The sequence below is a fragment of the Bos indicus x Bos taurus genome, chromosome 3 (genome assembly GCF_003369695.1).
Source record: "Bos indicus x Bos taurus breed Angus x Brahman F1 hybrid chromosome 3, Bos_hybrid_MaternalHap_v2.0, whole genome shotgun sequence".
Lineage (NCBI taxonomy): Eukaryota > Metazoa > Chordata > Mammalia > Artiodactyla > Bovidae > Bos > Bos indicus x Bos taurus.
This window is the reverse complement of record NC_040078.1, coordinates 50328541-50353248: the sequence shown is the minus strand read 5'-3', so window position 1 is coordinate 50353248 and position 24708 is coordinate 50328541. Positions and strand designations below refer to the sequence as shown.

The following is a 24708-nucleotide window of genomic DNA, read 5'->3' as shown; positions in this document are numbered from 1 at the left end:
TAGCGACCTCATGAAAGCCCACTTAACTTCACTCTCCAGGATGTCTGGCTCTAGGTGAGTGATCACACTGTCGTGGTTATCTGGATTATGTCTTCCTCATAAAGGTCTTTATAGCTGATTTCTTCAAATCAGTATCCAAAAGTAGTCCATTGTACTTAGTTAACTGTTCTTAAGTAAATTTAAGACTATTTTCCCTCTAATATGTTGTTTGTTGAGAAATCATATTTGTAACTATAAACAATTTGCTTTTATTTCAAGGGGAAATGGAAAGTATTAGAATGTTATTGAAACCAACTTCATCCTATTTTCTTTCTTCCATTCCTTTTCAATTTGGGGGCTGTGTAGATGATTTCACATCAGGAAAACCATGCAAAGTGGAAGATTTCTGTTGATTCTCAAAAGACTTCTGTTCAGCAACTAAATGAACAATTAGAGAAAGCAAAACTAGAATTAGAAGAAGCTCAGGACACTGTAAGCAGTTTGCATCAGCAAGTCCAAGATAGGAATGAAGTAATTGAAGCTACAAATGAAGCATTACTTATTAAGGTAAGTGAACATATAAAATACATAAAGCAGAACTATAATGAAGTAAATTTATGACTGATTTCCCCATAATCAGAATTCCTGGAGTTTGTAGAACACTTAATAACCAAAAATTGACCTTTGAATAAAAGGCCCTTTATTTAGAAGATACTGAATTTGGAGATTATTAATAAGGAATGTATCATATTGCCTTAAGAGAAATAATTATGATCAAACATGAACTTTAAAAACTTTTTTTTGGTGAGAACATTTAAGTTCTACTTTTTCAGCAAGTTTCATTTATACACTGGTTTTATCAACTATAGTCATCATATTATACATTAAACCCTCAGTCATCTTATATCTGAAAAGCTGTACCCTTTGAGCAACCTATTTTGCTCACCTCCCAATCTCCTAGTCTCTGGCAACCACTCTCCTGCTATTTCTATGAGTTTGGATTTTTTTTTTTTTTGAGATTCCACATTCAAGTAATATCATGCAGTATTTGTCTTTCTCTGTTTTATTTCACTTAGTGTAATGCCCTAAAGGTCCATTGATGTTGTTCCAAAGGGCATATTGTACATTCCATTATATATATGTATTTACCACATCTTCTTTATCCATTCATCAATGGGTACTTTTTTCCTTATCTGAGCTAATTGTGAATAATGTTGCAATGAACACAGGAGTGCATTTAATAACCTGTTTTCATTCCCTTTGAATATATACCCAGAAGTGGTGTTGCTGGGTCATATGAGACTCCTATTTTTCATTTTTGGAAGAATCTCCACGCTGTTTCCCTTAGTGCTTGTACTAGGTAGCTTGCCTACCAACAGTAAACATGGTCTCCCTTTTCTACATACCCTTGCCAACACTCATTTCTTGTCTTTCTATTGATAGCCATTCTGGTGGGTGTAAGGTGATATCCCATTTGATGTTGATATGCATTTCCCAGAAGATTAGTGATATTGAGTACCTTTTCATGTACTTATTGGCCCTTTGTATATCTTCTTTGAAAAAATGTATATTCAATTCCTCTACCTTTTTAAAAACTGAATGGTTTGTTTCTTTGCTATTAAATTATATGAGTTCTTTATGTAGTTTAGATATTAACTGCTTATCAGATAAATGATTGGCAAACATTTTCTCCCATTTTGTATGTTGCCTTTTTACTGGTTTCCATTGCTGTGCAAGAACTTTTTAGTTTGTATAGTCCCTCTTTTTTATTTTTGCTTTTGTTGCCTTTACTTTTGTTATCAAATCCAAAAAATCATTGCTATGCCCAATATCAAGATGCTTACTCTCTAATTTTTCTTCACTCTCAGTTTCAGTTGATTTTTGTGTATGGTGTAGGACTGGGGTCCAGTTTCATTCTTTTGCATCTGGCTGTCTGGTTTTCCCAGCATGATTCATTGAAGATAATTATTCTTTCCTGATTGTATGTTCTTAGTTCCTTTGTCATAAATTAACTGGCTATACATGCATAGGTTTATTTCTGGGCTATCTATTTTGTTCCATTTATCTGTGTGTCCATTTCTATACTACTGTGTACCATAGTGTTTTTATTATTGTTACTATAGCTTTGTAATATGGTTTGAAATCAGGAAATATGATGTTTCCAACTTTGTTATTTCTTAGAATTGCTTTAACTATTTAGGGTCTTTTGTGGTTCCATTCAAATTTTATGATAGCTTGTTCTATATCTGTGAAAAATACTGTTGAAATTTTGATAGAGCCTCCTTGTCTTGTTCCTGATGTTAAAGGAAATGCTTTCAGTTTTTCACTGTTTAGGGTTATGTTAACTGTGGACTTGTTATATATAACCTTTATTATCTTGGTGTACATTCCCCCTGTACCCACTTGTTGCATTGTGCATTTTCATCATAAATGAATATTGAATTTTGTCAAATGCTTTTCTCCATCTATTGAGACGATCATATAATTTTTATCTTCTTTTTATTAATGTGGTATCACATTAATTTGCAGATGATGAACCATTCTTACGTCCCTGGAACTAATCTCTCACGTGATCATGGTATATGATTCTTTTAATGCATTGTTGAATTCAGTTTGCTGTTACTTCTTTTAAATATTTATTTATTTTAAAATACTTTTTATTGATACTGGAATATATTGTTTTACAGTGTTTTAGTTTCTGATGTACAGCAAAGTGAATCAGTTTTGGGAGGTTTTTTAAAATTATTATTACTGATTCAGTCTCCTTACTGGTAATTGGTCTATTGAGATCTCACTTTATATTTCTTCATTATTTGGTCTTGGTGGGTTGTAAGACTTATCTGTTTTTTTCTTGGCTGACCAATTTATTAGTGTGTAATTGTTCATAGTAGTCCCTTATGATCCCTTATCTCTTTGGTATCAAGTTGTAACATCTCTTTCATTTCTGATTTTATTTAAGTTCTCTCTCTTTTTCTCTTATTAAGCCTTGCTAATGGTTTGTTTATTGTGTTTATCTTTTTTAAGAACTCAGGTATTAGTTTCATTAATCTTTTATATTGTCTTTTTAGTCTATCTTTAATTTATTTCCACTCTGATCTTTATTTCATTCATTCACCTAACTTTGGGCTTAGTTTGTTCTTCCTTTTCTATTTCTTTAAGGTAGAAATTTAGGTTGTTTTATTGATGTCTTTCTTGTTTCTTACTATATAAATACAGTGTTTATCACTATAAATTTCCCACTTGCATCTGCTTTTGCTATGTCCCATAAGTTTTGGTTTACTATATTTCTATTTTAATTTGTCTGAAAATAATTTTTTATTTTTCTCTTGATTTATTCTTTGACACATTGGTAGTTACATCACATGTTGTTTAATCTCCACGTAATTGTGGGTTTTCCAGTTTTATTCTTGTAGTCGATTTCTGGTTTTCTACCATTGTGGTTGGAAGATGCTTTATAGGATTTTAATCTTCCTAAATTTGTTTTTGTTTTGTTAATCTTCCTAAATTTATTAAGACTTGTTTTATGACTTAACAGATGATCCATCCTGGAGAATGTTCCATATTAACTTGAGAAGAATATGTACACTCCTGCCCTGTATTGGATGAAATATTCTGTAACTGTTAAGTCCATTTGGTCTAACTTACAGTTCAAGTCCAATGTTTTCATAATGATTTTTTGTATGGATGATCTATCTATTGATGAAACTAGGGTATTGAAGTCCCCTATATGCTTATCTCTTTCTCCCTCTGGTCTGTCAATACTTACTTTATATATTTGGGTGTTCCTGTGTTTTTTAGGTGCAAAATATATACAAATGTTATTCTTTTCTTAGATTGATTCCTTTAGCATTATATAGTGACCTTCTTTGTCCCTTGTTACACTTCTGGCATAAAGTCCAGGGAGACACTTGTAATTTGGAACAGGCTTGAGGGAGAAGGTAGAGAAAGTGTCTTCTGGCTTCCCTGGTCTTTCAGGTGCCCCTTGTTGTTTGTTGTTCAGTAACCAAGTCGGGTCTGTTTGTGACCCCATGGAGTGCAGCATACCTGGCTTCCCTGTCCCCCATCATCTCCCAGAGTTTGCCCAAGTTCATGTCCATTGAATCAGTGATGCTATCCAACTATCTCATCTTGTGTCACCCTCTTCTCCTGCCTTCACTCTTTCCCAGCATCAGGGTCTTTTTCAGTGAGTCAGCTGTTCACATCAGGTGACCAAGGTATTGGAGCTTCAGCATCAGTCCTTCCAAAGAGTATTCAAGGTTGATTTCCTTTAATATTGACTGACTTGATCTCCTTGCTTTCCAAGGAACTCTCAAGAGTCTTCTCCAGCACCACAGGTACCCCAGATGCATGCTAAAATAGAAGCCTGACCTTTGCACAGAAACTTTTAAAGTATGAAAATAGACCTATTTTGGAGAAAGTCTGGGAGATGGACATTTTCTTGCTTGCTTCTTCTGTACTGAATTCTATGATGTTAACCATGGTACATCCTTGCAAGCCTGTTAAGAACTGCTTCTTTGTTTGCTATAATCTTGTGGGTCTCGGACGCAGGCCCCATTGGCTTTCACAGCTAAATGTTTTGAAAACCCATTGCTTACATGGAAGTCTTAAAAGTTGGAACACTACATGTGGGATCCAAGCCCTTTACTCTTAAGGAAGAAACTGAAAGCCAGATGTTCCTTCCCATTGTATAGCCGGTTCTTGGCATGGCCTTTATGGCAAAAGTGAAGTTCAGCTTTCCTGTTAGTTTTGATGTGGACTTTCTCATTCACCCAGTGTGTAGATGTTTCTCAGCTAGTTTTTTCAAAGGGAATTGTTCCTTGTACAGTTGTAGATTTCATCATTTGTACATGGAAGGAGATATGAAAGGAGCCTATATTGCCATCTTGACCTGGCCAGTTGAATCATGATGTTTACTTTAGAGGGTTTTAAAATTTTTTTTTTAGTTATAAAAGTATGATAACTCATTTACAGGAGACTTGGAAAATACAGAACAAGATTACATATAGTTACACTATATATTACAATTTTTTAAGTAGATAAATTAAGATTTTTAGTTGGAGTTTCAATATCAAACTCTCAAAAATTAATAGAATGAGTATACAGAGAAGAAGGATATAGTAGACCTGAAAAGCTCTGTGTACCAATTCAACATAATTAAGATTTATACATTTTCACACATGAGTAGGATACAAGTTATATTCAAGTTCCCATAGATTGTAAACTAGGAGACACTAAAACATATCCAAAGACATAAAACAAGGTTCAAAAATTTCATGGTCTAAAGGTATTGAAATCATAGAGTCAGTTCTGTTATCACTGTGATATTATGTTAGAAATCAATATCAAGAGATATTTGAAAATAACCCATATCTTTTCAAGTGCAATGTGACATTTGCCAAGAGAGAGCTTCAACTTAGCCATCAAAAGCCTCAATTGAAAAAAAAAAAGCCTCAATAAAGTTAGACTGAAAAAAAACAGAGGGTAATTGCAGAGGAGAAAGCATTTAATGAGAAATTAATATAAAAATGAGAAATTAATGTTAAAGGTACCATAAAAAAAAAATCCCATGTATTTGGAAGTTTAATGTCAACTTTTAAATGATGGATGTATCTAAGAAGCCATAACAAGGAAAATTAGAAAATATTTGTAATTGAATGAAAATGAAAAGAGAATTTACCAGCATTTATTGCATGCAGCTGAAGCGCCTCGATGCAATTAAATACAATGTGGAGTCTTTAATGAGGTATGAAAACAAATAATGGGCAGCATAAAATTCTGTGAGATTTGAACATCATCTGTACTTTAGTTAATAATACTGTATCACTTGTTAATTTCCTGTGTTTTTTAAATAACATAGTATTTCTTTATATTCTCAGAATTGGATTAGAAGTTTCAAGCCTCATTCAAATTTTCTTTTTAAATCACTAAGATAATACATTTTCTGGACTTTTACCAGTAATACTAGATGCCAAAATACATGACACTATATCAAAATTTGAGTGAATATAAATTAGAACTCTAGCATTCTGTTCATACTAAGCCAAACAAGTAGAATCAAAGTGTCATAAATTTAGCTAGGCAAAAATTCACAATTTTTATAAAATACATATATTATACATACTATATATATATGTTACAAAAGCCTTTCTACTACACTTGAAATGTCTTGAGAAACAACAACAAAAAAGAGAGAAATTGGAAAACATAAGCTAAATGAAATGGGAGCATTGACTATGAAATAGAAAACATGAATCAAACTAGATAAAAGTAAAAGATCATCATATAGTTCAGTTGTTTTTAAACATGGCTGTTCACTAGAAATACATTTGGCACTTTGGAGAAGAGTAGCAATACCTGGGCATTTTTATTTTTCAAAAAATTCCAAGATAATTTTGTTGTGCATCTGGATTTTAAAAAGTGAATACAGGTTTTTCTGTTAAATGGTAATTTTAGTGATATAGAATTCTGCTCTTTTCTGTTGACCAATCATGATACAATGATATTAAGAAAATAGTAATTATATAATCATAATACTGAAAGATGTTTGTCAGTTTTCATAGTCAATAGCCAGACAAAAAATAAAAAATAATCACAGTTGCAAACCATAATGGAAACATAATGAACCTCACAATATGAAATAATTACATACAGTTTTGGGCATAGAGTAATACGGTAAGTGGCAGTGTATATGTGCACGTGCTCTCATCTGCCCATCCAGTCTATGTCTTTTGATTGGTGCATTTAATCCATTTATAGTTAAGGTAATTATCACTATGTATGATCCTATGATCCTGTTGGGCTTCCCTGGTGGCTCAGATAAAGGATCCACCTGTAATGTAGGTGACCCAGGTTCAATCCCTGGATTGGGAAGATCCCCTGGAGGAGAGCATGGCAACCCATTCCAGTATTCTTGTCTGGAGAATCCCCATGGACAAAGGAGCCTGGCGGGCTACAGTCCATGGGGTCACAAAGAATCTGAACAACTAAGCACAGCACACCACATGATCCTATTACCATTTTCTTTTTTTCAATTAATTTTTTTATTGAAGGATAGTTGCTTTAAAGAATTTTGTTTTCTGTCAAACCTCAACATGAATCTGCCATAGGTATAAATATGTCCCGTCCCTTTGAACCTCCTTCTTGTCTCCCTCCCCATCCCACCTCTCTAGGTTGATACAGAGTCCCTGTTTGAGTTTCCTGAGCCATACAACAAATTCCTGTTGGCTACCTATTTTACATATGGCCTATTACCATTTTCTTAATTGTTTGGGGTTTATTTTTTGTAGATCTTTTCTTTTGTGTTTCCTGCCTAGAGAAGTTCCTTTAGTATTTGTTGTAAAGTTGTTTTGGTGATGCTGAATTCTTTTAATTTTGCTTGTCTGGAAAATTTTGGATTTCTCCATCAAATCTGAATGAGAGTCTTGCTGGATAGATTATTCTCAGTTGTAGGTTCTTCCCTTTCATCGCTTTTAATGTATCATGCCATTCCCTTCTGGCTCGGAGAGTTTCTGTTGAGAAATCAGCTGATAACCTGATGGGAGTTCTCTTGAGTATTATTTGTCATTTTTCCCTTATTGCTTTTAATATTTTATCTTTGTCTTTAATTTTATCAATTATTGTGTGTCTCGGTGTGTTTCTTCTTGAGTTTATTTTGCCTGGGACTCTGCATTTCCTGAACTTGGTTGATGATTTCTTTTCCCATATTGAGGAAGTTTTCAGCTGTTATCTCCAGATATTTTCTTGGGTCCCTTCTCTGTCTTTTTCTGGGACCGCTATAATGCAAATGTTGGTGCATTAACTTAGACTGTCTACATTTTTTTTCTTTTTTTTTTTTCATTCTTTTTTTTATATTCTGTTTTGTGGCAATCACCATTCTGTCTTCCAGGTCACTTACCTGTTCCTCTGTCTCTTGTTGTTTCCTTCTAGTGCATTTTTCATCTCTGCTTGTTTGTCCTTAGTTCTTCTAGACCTTTGGTAAACATTTCTTACATCTTCTTCATTGTTTACCTGAGATCCTGGATCATCATCACTATCATTAGAAAATGCAAGATTATATTAAAAAAATATTTTTACTGGTTTTGAGTACATATGTGATTTTTCAGATAGACTCTTGGTAGTTATTCACCCTTATTGATCATGGCAGTTTATTATTGAATTTGGAATTAATATCAGTATTGATGCATAGGAATAATTTAATATTAGTTCAAATTGCCGATATGTATGATTAACATTGTCAGCGAAGACCTTAAAAAAGACCAACCCCACTGATAGTTGTGAAGCAATAAATGATTTTATAGTAAAATGGAAGTTATTGAAAAGCAAAGAAACTCAATTATTACTATGGAAATACTTGTATTATTATGCTAAGCACTTAAATTCCTTTTATAAAATGCTTGATATTGACTTACCTGGTGGTCCAGTTGCTAAGACTCTGCACTCCCAGCGCTTAGGGCCTTGGTTCTGTCTCTGGTCAGGAAACTAGATCCCACATACCACAACTGAGTTCTCATGCTGCAACTAAAGATCCGATGTGTGGCAACTAAGACCCAGTGCAGCCAAATACATGATTTTTTGTTTTTAATGCTTGATATTCATAGTACTATAGGAAAGTTGAATAAACAGAATCCAGAATTATGTTTCAGGTGAACCCTCTATACTTTTATTGAAATAGTAATATACTTAGTGTTCTGGGGATTTATAACATTTATACAAAATTATAAAACGTCATTGCAAAAAATTCAATCTACAAATTTTAAAGATTCTGCATAGTATATCTCTGTCACTTATTAGTAGTAATCTCTGCTCACTTGTTAGATATTACCAATGAGATAAATACAGTGGATTGCACTTATCAATTATTCAGCAGTGTGTAAATTCAGCTACTTAGAAAGTTGTCAAAATATTCTCAGAATAGCAGCAATTCTTAAATGAACTATAGATACATAGATCTTAGAACATGTACCATGATTAGCCAGGATAGCAGGCAAAAAGTAGAGTTTCTTTGTTTTCTTCTTTTTTTTTTTTCTTTGTTTTCTGACAATAGCTCTCGAAGTCAATTTTAGCTGGCTCTAAGGTCTAGTTTGGAGAGAGAAAGAAGAAAAACTAAGAAAAGAGCAGAAGCTGGCATAAATGTAACAATTAGAAGTAACTATAAATAGTGGAAAGCTATTCACTGAAAGCAGCAGTAAATGACAGAGAACAGGAACAGAAGTGAGGGAGAAGAGAAGAAAGAACACTGAGGCAACTGATCTTTTCAGTTTAATAGCCTAAAAAGTACCCTAGTATTTGAGTGTGTCTTCTGAAGGCCATAAAACATCAGTGTATTATGGCCTACTACAGTAAGGATCACAACAATGAGCTGCTTTGAGTCTTAAGAAAAAGGTGAATTATGTTTAATATATTTGGTTTACTACATTTCTTCATAAAAGTTAGGTGTTGAACTCTAAGTTAAATGGAATCCTACTTATCTGAGATACCACATTTCTTAGTGTGACTGAATAACACACAGAAGTTTAAAAGAAACTTAAACTGCACATGACCTTATATATGTGAACTTTATAGTTATTTCATTAAATAATTGTGGTTATAACAATGTGAATACAAAATTTGCTTGAAAAAATTGGCACTTATGCCACTTATAAATCAAGTTTGCCTAGAATAAAGAGGTATAAAGACAGCAGAAGTGAAATATGAATTTTGCAATGCACACTGTGGTTATGACAGTTTTAGCTATAAGCATAGTATTTTTAGAAAGAATGGAAACTATCAGTTTAAAAGTGACTGGTTTAGAAATATGCATCTTATGGATACCTGTAAGAAAAGGAGAATGTATTTGAATAGGGGACTATTATACATATTATATAACTTTTGAAATTAAAATGTCCTCCCTTTATTTTTTTGACTTGATTGCTTTTCAGTATATACAGTCTCAATTCTTGGGATCCCAGAGTTAGGTCACAGGACACAAATGACGGACATGGAAAAACAGAAATGAAAAGTTTATTTAATAAGGATTGATTTATTAAACATTATTAATTATTTAAAGGTTTTAAAAATTTACTAGTAAAGATTTCTTGTGATGATGACATATACAGCAAAGTAGCTAATATGCATTTATTTCCTATTACAAATTCTGAAGGACGTTATTTTTTGTGTGTATATATGTTAGATTGACAAATGATTGTGTACCTTTTTATACTTTTGCAAAAAAAATTTATATGTAAGTTTTCAGTCTTTAATAGAAATTTATATTGTCATCAATACTAAGAAAAATTCTATAAGGAACATACAGTTTTCATGGAGTTCCTTATATAGTTTAAACATAATGCTAATGACTAGATCAGATCAGATCAGTCGCTCAGTCATGTCCGACTCTTTGCGACCCCATGAATCGCAGCACGCCAGGCCTCCCTGTCCATCACCAACTCCCGGAGTTCAATTGTCCCAAAATGAAGGGTTTTAACATAGTTTTAACTATGTAGTTTTAACATAGTTAACAACCCACATGCTATGCTATGCTATGCTATGCTATGCTATGCTAAGTCGCTTCAGTCGTGTCCGACTCTGTGCGACCCCATAGAGGGCAGCCCACCAGGCTCCGTTGTCCCTGGGATTCTCCGGGCGAGAATACTGGAGTGGGTTGCCATTTCCTTCTCCAGTGCGTGAAAAGAGAAAAGTGAAAGTGAAGTCACTCAGTCGTGTCCGACTCTCAGCAACCCCATGGACTGCAGCATTCCAGGCTCCTCTGTCCATGGGATTTTCCAGGCAAGAGTACTGGAGAGGGGTGCCATTGCCTTCTCCAACAACCCACATGAGTTGTTATAAAAAGAATTCTGTACTGTACTAGAGCCAAGTTTAACTTAGATGCCTTCTAAGTCTATGATTTTCTAAGTAATTCATTTATTTAACAGATATGTAATCAGCACCTACTATGTACCAATTTTTCTATAGGAATCAGAATTAACCAGATTACAAGCCAAAATTTCTGGACATGAAAGGGCAGAAGACATCAAATTTCTACCAGCCCCATTTACATCTCCAGTAGAAATCACGCCTGATATTCAAGATTCAAAATTAGCTAAGCATTCTCACACAGCTTTTTTCAAGTGTAGGAAACTACGTCGCTCTATTAGCGCCAGTGATCTTAGTTTCAGAACTCATAGTGATGAAGATCTTTCTGAAGAATTACTACAGGACTTAAAAAAAATGCAATTGGAACAACCTTCAACATTAGAAGAAAACCAGAGAGATCTACCTTATACCCAGTCAGACTCATTTAAACCTCTCACATATGACCTCAATGATGATAATTCTGAGAATAATGACTTCAGTACTCTGAGTGGAATGCTAAGATACATAAACAAAGAAGTGCGACTATTAAAAAAATCTTCTATGCAAACAGGTGCTGGTTCAACTCAGGTATGTATTTCATACGTTAGAAGTTACAATAATTTGTCTCCAATGAGGATCATTTTCTTTTTTTAAGGAAAAAATGTATACATTTAAATAAAATACTCATGTCATTAGGTGATGTGCACAATTATTGAAAGTATGAAAAAACTCCTTGTAAGTTCAGAATGCTTTTACCTAGACAAGTAGAGTTGAAAATTTAGCTTTGAAAATTAATTTTTGTTAAAATAGGTTAATATTTGATTAAGTAGAATCTCCGAATACTTGATTCGGAGAAGGCAATGGCACCCCACTCCAGTACTCTTGCCTGGAAAATCCCATGGACGGAGGAGCCTGGAAGGCTGCAGTCCATGGGGTCGCTGAGGGTCAGACACGACTGAGCGACTTGACTTTCACTTTTCACTTTCATGCATTGGAGAAGGAAATGGCAACCCACTCCAGTGTTCTTGCCTGGAGAATCCCAGGGATGGGGGAGCCTGGTGGGCTGCCGTCTATGGGGTCACACAGAGTCGGACATGACTAAAGTGACTTAGCAGCAGCAGCAGCCATACTTGATTAAAGACCAACTCTACCTCATATTAGGAAAGTATTTTGAACTCCAGAGTACTGGAGAATGTTTTTTGGAGTGCTAAAATTGTTGTGTTCCTAGACTTCCTGGAAACCATTCTAGTAAAGATTATTCAGGTAGCCTTTTGTTTTGGTCATAGGCTTCCATAGTGACTCAGAATATCGCATTCACATGATTTTTCTACTTGCATTATTTCTTGAACATACCATACTGAAGAGGCAACTTTATCGCTGCTACACATACATTACAGACTACTTGACATTGTTTATAAGCAGTTAATCTATAGTTTGCACACAGAAATAAAGATTTCTTTCAGGTAATTTTACGTTTTTTGAAATGTCCGTTTTCCTCATTTCAAACATATCAAAGTAGGTTTGGTGGCCTAAAATGTTTAAAAAGTGTTTTTTGAATGGATCCAAGACAGACTCATTTCGGTTCAGTTCAGTTGCTCAGTCGTGTCCGACTCTTTGCAACCCCATGGACCGCAGCATGCCAGGCCTCCCTGTCGATCACCTACTCCTGGAGTCCACCCAAACCCATGTCCATCGAGTCGGTGATGCCATCGAACCATCTCATCCTCTGTCGTGCCATTCTCCTCCTGCCCCCAATCTTTCCCAGCATCAGGGTCTTTTCAAATGAGTCAGTTCTTCACATCAGGTGGCCAGAGTATTGGAGTTTCAGCTTCAGCATCAGTCCTTCCAGTGAATATTCAGGACTGATTTCCTTTAGGATGGACTGGTTGGATCTCCTTGCAGTCCAAGGGACTCTCAAGAGTCTTCTCCAACACCACAGTTCAAAAGCATCAATTCTTCGGCACTCAGCTTTCTTCACAGTCCAACTCTCACATCCATACATGACCACTGGAAAAACCATGGCCTTGACTAGATGGCCATTTGTTGGCAAAGTAATGTCTCTGCTTTCTATGCTTTCTGCTTTCTTTTTATATGCTGTTTCTGCTTTCTTTTTATATGCTGTCTAGGTTGGTCATAACTTTCCTTCCAAGGAGTAAGAGTCTTTTAATTTCATGGCTACAATCACCATCTGCAGTGATTCTGGAGCCCAGAAAAATAAAGTCAGCCACTGTTTTCACTGTTTCCCCCTATTTGCCATGAAGTGATGAGACCGGATGCCATGATCTTAGTTTTCTGAATGTTGAGCTTTAAGCCAACTTTTCCACTCTCTTCTTTCACTTTCATCAAGAGGCTCTTTAGTTGTTCTTTACTTTCTGCCATAAAGGTGGTGTCATCTGCATATCTGAGGTTATTGATATTTCTCTTTGCAATCTTAATTCCAGCTTGTGCTTCTTCCAGCCCAGCGTTTCTCATGATGTACTCTACATATAAGTTAAATAAGCAGGGTGACAATATACAGCCTGGATGTCCTCCTTTTCCTATTTGGGAACTAGTTTGTTTTTCCATGTCCAGTTCTAACTGTTGCTTCCTGACCTGCATACAGGTTTCTCAAGAGGCAGGTCAGGTGGTCTGGTATTCCTATCTCTTTCAGAATTTTTCACAGTTTATTGTGATCCACACAGTCAAAGGCTTTGGCATAGTCCATAAAGCAGAAATAGACGTTTTTCTGGAACTCTCTTGCTTTTTCTATGATCCAGCGGATGTTGGCAATTTGATCTCTGGTTCCTCTGCCTTTTCTAAAGCCAGCTTGGAACATCTGGAAATTCACTGTTCACGTATAGCTGAATCCTGGCTTGGAGAATTTTAAGCATTATTTTACTGGCGTGTGAGATGAGTGCAATTGTGCGGTAGTTTGAGCATTCTTTGGCATTGCCTTTCTTTGGGATTGGAATGAAAACTGACCTTTTCCAGTCGTGTGGCCACTGCTGAGTTTTCCAGATTTGCTGGCATATTGAGTGTAGCACTTTCACAGCGTCATCTTTCAGGATTTGAAATAGCTCAACTGGAATGCCATCACCTCTGCTAGCTTTGTCGCAGTGTTGGAGCTTTTATTCATTTCTCCACATCCTTCCTTACATGATTAAAAAGAGCTTAATTTGGAACTCCCTGTTGGCCTATAGGGCTTCCCTGCTGGCTCAGATGGTAAAGAATTTGCCTGCGATGGGGAGACGTGGCTTCAATCCCTGGGTTGGGAAGATCCCCTAGAGGAGGAAATGGCAATCCCACTCCAGTATTCTTGCCTGGAGAATCCCCATGGGCAGAGGAGCCTGGCAGGTTACAGTCCATGGGGTCTCAAAGAGTCAGACATGACTGAGCGACTAAGCACAGCGGCTAGCCTAGTGGTTAGGATTCCAGGCTTTTACTGGATTCATCCCCTGGTCAAGGAACTGAGATCCCACATTGTTAGTTTCCTTTCTTGGATTTTCTTAATGGTTAATTATTTTGTCAGTTCCATTCACAATAAAGCCTCTAGCAGAGTAGTATTTTGCTTTCAGGTTTTGACAAAAGCTTCAAAAACTCACAAAAAGTTACACACACACACAATTTTGAACACAATTTCAAGAGTTCACACAAATGTCAAGTTAAAAACTCCTGCTTTAAAGCAGTGGAAGTGTTGTGAGTTAATTAGCTGATTGATAGTTTATTAGGAATTTGAAAGAAGTATTGTTTATCCATTTTGTTTTCAAAAAAAAAAAGCAGTTTTCAAAATATGGTCTGTATACCATGCAGTAAGATAAAAAATAAGAATGAGAAAATCAGTGATTAGGTAACAATTAAAAGTGTAAGGAAAAAAAGGATGAAGTGGGAGTACAAATAAATACTTAGAGACATGGTAACATTTTCAAATTCCTAGCCCAGGTAAAGATCAAGATATGACAAGAATATTTGACCTGTAGTTTTAGAATCTCCTGAGACATTTCCCTCTATTTTTCTACTTTTCTATACTGTGCTACTTCTTTGTACAAGCATTTCTGTCCTTTTTTTTTCCTGCTCTGTTTTTCTCTCTTCTCTCTTTTTTCTCTCTTCTGTTTTTCATTGACTTTATCAATTTAATTTAATCTTTCACTCCCTCCTGACCCCACCTGCAACCAGAATTATTTGCTTTTTCCATCCATGCAATCCATTACTGACTTTCTGATTCTTGTTTTTCAATTGACTAAATATTCTCCACTCTTGTTTTAAATTATGCCCCTGATTATTAAAGTGGATTTTTAATGTTAAATCATGATTTCAAATAATAATCTATTACTTTGCATTATTCCAGGGAGAAAATTTATAGTTAAAAGAAGACGCTGATGTGATGAAAAGTGGAATTTTTGGTACTGTGTAGTGTTTACTTATTATATGTAGTTCCTACTTCATATAAACTGCTATTTTATTGCTTTTAAATAAATTTTATATTTTAAGATTTTTAAAGAAAGTTCTTTCTTTTAAAGCTTACTTATACTTTTTGTGTAAATTAATTCAATTTATTCATTATTCTGGTTTGAACTTGCTATGTTCCTTTTATCTTTTACTTAGAAATCATTATTAAAATGCATAAGTACATTGAATAACTTATATTTTCAATCAGACTCCCATATTATTTGCTTATTTTTCTAGTGATACTTTATTTTTAAAAGAAGTAATATGAATTCAGAGCTCATTCTGCCACAGGTTCATAATTGTACTAATAATGGCTAACTTTTGTTAAATGTTTACCACTTATCAGGCACTATTTTAAGCTCTTCATATTTGTTGACTCATTTAATCCACATAACAATTTTGTAAAGTAGATATTACAGGCATACCTCAGAGATATTGCAGCTTCAGTTCCAGACCATTGCAATAAAGCAGTAAAGAAATTAAATCACAGTAAAGAAACATAATTTGTTATGTTTACATAACTATGTATGTTAGTCTGTATAGCATTATGTCTAAAAAAATCAATGTACATGCCTTAATTTTAAAATGCTTTTATTACTAAAAAATGCTAACTATTACCTGCGCCTTCAGCAAGTCATAATCTTTTTTCTGCTGAAGGATCTTGCCTCTCCCTTGGTGGTTGCTGAATGTTGGGGGTGGCTGTGGCAATTTCTTGAAATAAGACAACAATGAAGATTGTCACATTGATTGATTTGCTCTTTAACAAACAATTCTCTGTAACATACAGTGCTGTTTGATAACATTACCAACAGTAGGACTTCTTTCAGAACTGGACTCAATTCTCTCAAATCCCGCTTTATCAGCTAAGTTTATGTAATATTCTAAGTCCTTTGTTGTCATTTCAACAAGCTTTACAGCATCTTCACCAGGAGTAGGTTCTATTCCAAGAAATTACTCTCTTTGCTCATCCATAAGAAGTAACCATTCTTTCATCTTGAGATTGTGGCAGTTCCGTCAAAACTTCAGTTCGGTTAGGTTGCTCAATCGTGTCCAACTCTTTGCCACCCCATGGACTATAGCACGTCAGGCTTCTGTGTCCATCACCAGCTCCTGGAGCTTGCTCAAACTCACGTCCATAGAGTCAGTGATACCATCCAACCATCTCATCTTCTGTCGTCCCCTTCTCCCACCTTCAATCTTTCTCAGCATCAGGGTCATTTCCAAGGAGTCAGTTCTTCACATCAGGTGGCCAAAGTATTGGAGCTTCAGCTTCAGCATTAGTCCTTTCAATAAATATTCAAGACTGATTTCCTTCAGGATTGACGGGTTGGATCTCCTTGTAGTCCAAGAGACTCTCAAGAGTCTTCTCCAATACCACAGTTCAAAAGCATCAATTCTTCAGCACTCAGCATTCTTTATAGTCCAACTCTCACATCCATACATGGAGAAGGCAATGGCACCCCACTCAAATACTCTTGCCTGGAGAATCCCAGGGACGGAGGAGCCTGGTGGGCTGCTGTCTATGGTGTGGCACAGAGTCGGACACGACTGAAGTGACTTAGCAGCAACAGCAGCACATCCATACATGACTACTGGAAAAACCATAGCTTTGACTAGCAGACCTTTGATGGCAAAGTAATGTCTCTGCTTTTTAATATGCTTTCTAGGTTGGTCATAGCTTTTCTTCCAAGGAACAAACTTCTTTTAATTTCATGGCTTCAGTCACCATCTGCAGTGATTTTGGAGCCCAAGAAAATAAAGTCTGTCATTGTTTCCATTGTTTCCCCATCTATTTGCCATGAAATGATGGGACTGGATGCCATGATCTTCATTTTTTGAATGTTGAGTTTTAAGCCAGCTTTTTCACTCTCCTCTCACTTTCATCAAGAGGCTCTTAAGTTCTTTGCTTTCTGCCATAAGGATGGTGTCGTTTGCGTATCTGAGGTTATTGATATTTCTCCCAGCAATCTTAATTCCAACTTGTGCTTTATCCAGCCTGGCATTTCATATGATGTACTCTGCATAAGTTAAATAAGCGAGGTGACAATATACAGCCTTGACATACTTCAGGCTCCACTTCTAATTCTAGTTCTCCTGCTGCTTCCCCCACTAAAGTCTTAAACACTTCCAAGTCATCCAAGAGGGTTGGGATCAACTTCTTCCAAATTCCTGTGAATGTTGATATTTTGACTCAGTAATGATATTTTGAATCAGTAATGTTCTTAATGTCATTTAGCATAGTGAATCCTTTCTGGAAGATTTTCAGTTTTCTTTGCTTAGATTCATCAGAGGAATCACTCAGCTATAGCCTTAGAAAAATTTATTTCTCAAGTAATAACTCTTTGAAAGTAGAAATTGCTCCTTGATCTGTGGGCTACAGAATGGATGTTGTGTTAAACAGCCATAAAGACAACATTAATCTGGTTATACATCTCCATCCAAGCTCTTAGTGGCCAAGTCCTTTGTAAATGAGCAGTAGTAAAGATTTTTGAAAGAAATCTTTTTTCTGAGCAGTAGGTCACAACGGTTGGATTCAGATATTCAGTAAACTGTGTTGTAGACAGATGTATTGCCATCCAGGATTTATTGTTGCATTTACAGAGCACAGGCAGAGTAAATTTAGCATAATTTTTAAGGGCTATGGGATTTTCAGAATGGAAAATGAGCATTGGCTTCAAGTCACCATCTGCTTTAGCCCCCCCCTGACAGAAGGTGAACCAGTCTTTGCCGCTTTGAAGCCAGGTATTGACTTCTCCTATCTACCTATGAAATATATATGCAGATACCTGCATGGTATCTTCTTTCAATCGAAGGCTATTTGGTCTATGTTGAAAGTCTGTTGTTTAGTGTAGCCACTTTCATTAATTATCTTAACTAGATCTTCTTAACAATGTAGGGAACTGCTACTTTTATTCTGATTGACAATGCATTTGAAAAATGATGAAAGAATTGGGCATATCAGCTTGGAGTTAGTAAAATCTAGGCCTGCTAGGCATGGTCAGAAATGTACCCTCAGGGAATTCCCTGGTGGTCCAGTGGTTAGGATGCAGGCTTTTCACTGCCATGGGCCAGGGTTTGATTCCTGATCAAGGAACTAAGATCCCACAAACCATGTGTCATGGCCTCAAAAAAAATTTTTTTTTAAATGCACCTTCAAATTTATGAAAAAAATTTCAAAAATTAGGAGAGAAATATGGCATCATCTTATGAATCCACAAAATGGTATAACCCAAGAGACATGGAAAGCTCTAAAAATTATGAGGATATAATAACAGTATTGTGAGACTGACTGCCAACATTTTAAAATACTTTTATTTGTCTGGAGTCAGACCTTTATAGAGTTGTTAGATACAGGATATGAACTAACATTATTACTAGAGACCCCAAATGCCTAGCTCCTCAGTTGAAGTAGAGGCTCATGAAAGCCAGGTGATAAATGGAGCCCTGACCCAAGCATACTCAGTGGGTCCAGGGATCTACAAATCCACCTTTTGATTATTTCTCTGTCCCCTGTATACACAATTGGGATGCATATACTTAGCAGTTGACCAAAAACCACCAAGGTATGAAAGTTCAGTTAGAAACCTTTGTACCTCTTTTCCAGCCAACAGAAAATCAGAAGTGACACTGCAACCTAGGTGGAATTGCTGAGATTAGTGCCAACATGAACAATTTAAAGGATGCATTATATTTTTATTAACTTCACTTGAGTGTTCCCAGGTGAGGTGTAGAAGATAGTTTTTAACTAAAGTTAAACAAATGGCGGCTATGCTAGATGTGGTATCTTTATTTAGAGATCAACATAGCCTGGCACTTCATATTCAGCTATTGATCTTCAAAACCATTCTATCAGTTCTCATAAGTAAAAGATCAAAAGCAAGTTGCTTTTATTTATTTATTTTTTGCAATTTGCTTTTAAATAGGGTCATCAATAAATTGTACCAATGTTTTCTAGGTCAGTCTCCCAAGGCAATAGAAGTAAAAGCAAATATAAATGGGACCTAATCAACTTATATGCTTTTGCACAGCAAAGGGAACCATAAACAAAATGAAAAGATAAACTACAGACTGGGAGAAAATATTTGCAAATGAAGCAGCTGACAAGGGCTTAATTTCTAAAATGTACATATGGCTCATATAACCTAATAGCAAAAAAACAAACAACCCAATCAAAAAACTGAAGACCTAAATAGACATTACTCCAAAGAAGACATACAGATGCCCAAGAGATACATGAAAAGATGCTCAACATTGCTAATTAGAGAAATTCAAATCAAAATTACAATGAGTTACCATCCCACACCAGTCAGAATGGCTATTACTAAAAAGTCTACAAATAACAAATGCTGGAGAGGATGTGGAGAACTGTTGGTGGGAACGTACACTGTTGGTGGGAACGTAAATTGGTGCAGCTACTATGTTCAAGGGAGAATAGTGTGGAAGTTCCTTAAAAAACTAAAAATAGAGTTGCCATATAATCCAGCAATCCCACTCCTTGGATTTCCTGATAAAACTCTAATTTGAAAAGATATATGCACCCCAATGTTCATAGCAGTACTATTTACAATAACTGAGAAAAAAATGGAAGCAACCTAAATGTCCATCAACAGATGAATGGATAAAGAAGATGTGGTATATATACATGATGAACTACTACTGGGTCATAAAAAAACGTGAAATAATGCCATTGGCAGTATCATGGATGGACCTAGACATTATCATACTAAGTGAAGTAAGTCATAAAAAGACAAATACCTTATGATATCACTTATATATGTAATCTAAAATATGACACAAATGAATTTATTTATGAAACAGACTCACAGACTTAGAAAACAAACTTACGGTTACCAAGGGTGTAGGGTAGGATAAATTAGGAGTTTTGGATTAGCAGATATAAAATACTTTATGTAACATAGATAAACAATAAGGTCCCACTGTATAGCAGAAGGAAATATACTCAATATCCTGTAATAAACCATAATGGAAAGCAATATGGAAAAGAATATATATATTTATGTATAACTGAATCACTTTTCTGTACAGCAGAAACTAATACACCATTGTAAATCAGCTGTACTTCAGTTAAAAAAAATAATCATGTCAGCAGTACATACAAGCTGTCTTGAGTCTATATTAATGCTCCTGAAATTTGTCAAAGTAATCTGCAGGGACCTCAATTGTCTTGATAGTCCATAAAACCATTTCGCTGGTGCATGATTCTGTATATTTAGTATATAATGACATACTAGTCAGACTTGGCAAGCAGGAAATGACAAAAACTCTTGAAACTCTAGTGAGATACATACTTGCTAGAGAGTGAAAGATAAGTCTGTAAAGATTCAGACACCTGCCACATCATTGACATCTTTGAGATTCTGGTTGTCCAGGAATTGATGAAACAACCCTTCTAAGTAAAGAGCAAGTTATTACACCAGGTACTCCATACTAGGGGACACAACACTTGATGGATCCATTTGAATTTTGGAAACAGTATATACTGCTCCAAACCATTTATTTTGAAATTTAGAAGGCTGTCAGATTTGAGTGAGGAAGATTCTACGGTAGGTCCAGGCTGCAATGCAAGTTGCTGTGCTCCTCAGATCATATAATTTGGCAGATCCCTTGGTAGTAGAGGATCCATGGTAGATAAAAACATTAAGAGGAATCTCTCACAAGCTTTAATGAGAGAGCTATAGCACAAATCCCTAGGGTTCTGGAGCAAGGTCATAATTTTTGCAGCAGAGAATTATATGCTTTTTGAAAAGCATCTCCTGACATGCTATTGAGCACATGTGCATGAGACATCAAGCAACTTTTACAAGAGCTTCCATTATGAGCTAATTTAGTAGCAGTCTATTAAACAATGAAAATGATAGTTCAGAGACCAAACTTGGGGAGTTTGGAAGGTACAAATAGAGTACATGAAAAAGGGAGCTAGACCCGCATATCACTATCTCTATTACAGTAAGATGTCTCCTTTAGCTCACACCTACATGGCTTTATTGGGGGGATGGTCTATAAGATGGCTGATGGAGGAAGGAAAAGCTTAGACTTGGATTAAAGGGGAATTGACTCCATATGTTGCATGAAACAAAATATGGAATGTTGCTAAACTATAGCAGTGTTTAGGGGAAGTCTTCTAAGTGGACAGAACTATGAGATTGACCATAACATTTTAAAGTTAGAAATAAATAATAAGAAGATACATAGAAAAATCCCTGTATGTTTGAAAGTAAGAAACACATTTCTGATTAACTCATTAGTCAAAAAAGGAGTAATGGAAAAATAATAAATGTTTTGAAATGAAGTATAGCACAGTACTGAAGTATAGCAAGAAATGCAGTACTTGGATGCAATCTCAAAAACAACAGAATGATCTCTGTTCGTTTCCAAGGCAAACCATTCAATATCACAGTAATCCAAGCCTATGCCCCAACCAGTAACGCTGAAGAAGCTGAAGTTGAATGGTTCTGTGAAGACCTACAAGACCTTTTAGAACTAACACCCAAAAAAGATGTCCTTTTCATTATAGGGGACTGGAATGCAAAAGTAGGAAGTCAAGACACACATGGAGTAACAGGCAAATTTGGCCTTGGAATATGGAATGAAGCAGGGCAAAGACTAATAGAGTTTTGCCAAGAAAATGCACTGATCATAGCAAACTCCTTTTTCCAACAACACAAGAGAAGACTCTACACATGGACATCACCAGATGGTCAACACTGAAATCAGATTGATTATATTCTTTGCCGCCAAAGATGGAGAAGCTCTATACAGTCAGCAAAAACAAGACCGGGAGCTGACTGTGGCTCAGATCATGAACTCCTTATTACCAAATTCAGACTTAAATTAAAGAAAGTAGGGAAAACCACTAGACCATTCAGGTATGACCTGAATCAAATCCCTTATGATTATACAGTGGAAGTGAGAAATAGATTTAAGTGCCTAGATCTGATAGATAGTGCCTGATGAACTATGGACAGAGGTTCGTGACATTGTACAGGAGACAGGGATCAAGACCATCCCCATGGAAAAGAAATGCAAAAAAAGCAAAATGGCTGTCTGAGGAGGCCTTACAAATAGCTGTGAAGAGAAGAGAAGCAAAGAGCAAAGGAGAAAAGGAAAGATATAAGCATCTGAATGCAGAGTTCCAAAGAATGGCAAGAAGAGATAAGAAAACCTTCTTCAGCAATCAATGCAAAGAAATAGAGGAAAACAACAGAATGGGAAAGACTAGAGATCTCTTCAAGAAAATTAGATACAAGGGGACATTTCATGCAAAGATGGGCTCGATTAAGGATAGAAATGGTATGGATCTTACAGAAGCAGAAGATATTAAGAAGAGGTGGCAAGAATACATAGAAACACTGTACAAAAAAGATCTTCACGACCCAGATAATCACGATGGTGTGATCACTCACCTAGAGCCAGACATCCTGGAATGTGAAGTCAAGTGGGCCTTAGAAAGCATCACTACGAACAAAGCTAGTGGAGGTGATGGAATTCCAGTGGAGCTATTTCAAATCCTGAAAGATGATGCTGTGAAAGTGCTGCACTCAATATGCCAGCAAATTTGGAAAACTCAGCAGTGGCCACAGGACTGGAAAAGGTCAGTTTTCATTCCAATCCCAAAGAAAGGCAATGCCAAAGAATGCTCAAACTACCGCACAATTGCACTCATCTCACACACTAGTAAAGTAATGCTCAAAATTCTCCAAGCCAGGCTTCAGCAATAGGTGAACTATGAACTTCCAGATGTTCAAGCTGGTTTTAGAAAAGGCAGAGGAACCAGAGATCAAATTGGCAACATCCGCTGGATCATGGAAAAAGCAAGAGAGTTCCAGAAAAACATCTATTTCTGCTTTATTGACTATGCCAAAGCCTTTGACTGTGTGGATCACAATCAACTGTGGAAAATTCTGAAAGAGATGGGAATACCAGACCACCTGACCTGCCTCTTAAGAAACCTGTATGCAGGTCAGGAAGCAACAGTTAGAACTGGACATGGAACAACAGACTGGTTCCAAATAGGAAAAGCAGTACGTCAAGGCTGTATATTGTCACTGTGCTTATTTAACTTATATGCAGAGTACATCATGAGAAATGCAGGGCTGGAGGAAGCACAAGCTGGAATCAAGATTGCCGAGAGAAATATCAGTAACCTCAGATATGCAGATCAGATCAGATCAGTCACTCAGTCGTGTCCGACTCTTTGCAACCCCATGAATCACAGCATGCCAGGCCTCCCTGTCCATCACCAGCTCTCGGAGTTCACTGAGACTCACGTCCATCGAGTCAGTGATGCTATCCAGCCATCTCATCCTCTGTCGTGCCCTTCTCCTGCCCCCAATCCCTCCCAGCATCAGTCTTTTCCAATGAGTCAGCTCTTCACGTGAGTTGGCCAAAGTACTGGAGTTTCAGCTTTAGCATCATTCCTTCCAAAGAAATGCCAGGGTTGATCTCCTTCAGAATGGACTGGTTGGATCTCCTTGCAGTCCAAGGGACTCTCAAGAGTCTTCTCCAACACCACAGTTCAAAAGCATCAATTCTTTGGTGCTCAGCCTTCTTCCCAGTCCAGCTCTCACATCCATACATGACCACAAGAAAAACCATAACCTTGACTAGATGGACCTTTGTTGGCAAAGTAATGTCTCTGCTTTTGAATATGCTATCTAGGTTGGTCATAACTTTCCTTCCAAGGAGTAAGCGTCTTTTAATTTCATGGCTGCAGTCACCATCTGCAGTGATTTTAGAGCCAAGAAAAATAAAGTCTGACACTGTTTCCACTGTTTCCCCATCTATTTCCCATGAAGTGATGGGATCGGATGCCATGATCTTCGTTTTCTGAATCTTGAGCTTTAAGCCAACTTTTTCACTCTCCTCTTTCACTTTCATCAAGAGGCTTTTTAGTTCCTCTTCACTTTCTGCCATCAGGGTGGTGTCATCTGCATATCTGAGGTTATTGATATTTCTCCTGGCAATCTTAATTCAGCTTGTGTTTCTTCCAGTCCAGCGTTTCTCATGATGTACTCTGCATATAAGTTAAATAAGCAGGGTGACAATATACAGCTTTGACGTACTCCTTTTCCTATTTGGAACCAGTCTGTTGTTCCATGTCCAGTTCTAATTGTTGCTTCCTGACCTGCATACAGGTTTCTCAAGAGGTAGATCAGGTGGTCTGGTATTCCCATCTCTTTCAGAATTTTCCACAGTTGATTGTGATCCACACAGTCAAAGGCTTTGGCATAGTCAATAAAGCAGAAATAGATGTTTTTCTGGAACTCTCTTGCTTTTTCCATGATCCACTGGATGTTGCCAATTTGATCTCTGGTTCCTCTTCCTTCTCTAAAACCAGCTTGAACATCAGGGAGTTCACAGTTCACATATTGCTGAAGCCTGGCTTGGAGAATTTTGAGCATTACTTTACTAGTGTGTGAGATGAGTGCAATTGTGCGGTAGTTTGAGCATTCT

General features: G+C 36.4%; 1 protein-coding gene across 7 annotated transcripts in view; it reads left to right on the top strand.

Annotated features, from left to right (window-relative positions):
- CCDC18 (coiled-coil domain containing 18) overlaps positions 1–24708 on the top strand; it is a 169452-nt gene that overhangs the window by 96217 nt on the left and 48527 nt on the right. For 4 of the 7 annotated variants that reach the window (XM_027536477.1, XM_027536475.1, XM_027536476.1 and 1 more), the window contains 2 exons: positions 346–546; positions 10930–11397. The exons of 1 other annotated variant lie outside the window; for it this stretch is intronic. In XM_027536477.1, the coding sequence (XP_027392278.1) occupies positions 346–546; positions 10930–11397 (669 nt within the window). Of the gene's footprint in view, positions 1–345; positions 547–10929; positions 11398–15133; positions 16323–24708 lie in introns of those variants that run through there. 2 more of the 7 variants (XM_027536478.1, XM_027536480.1) reach the window with 2 other exon arrangements.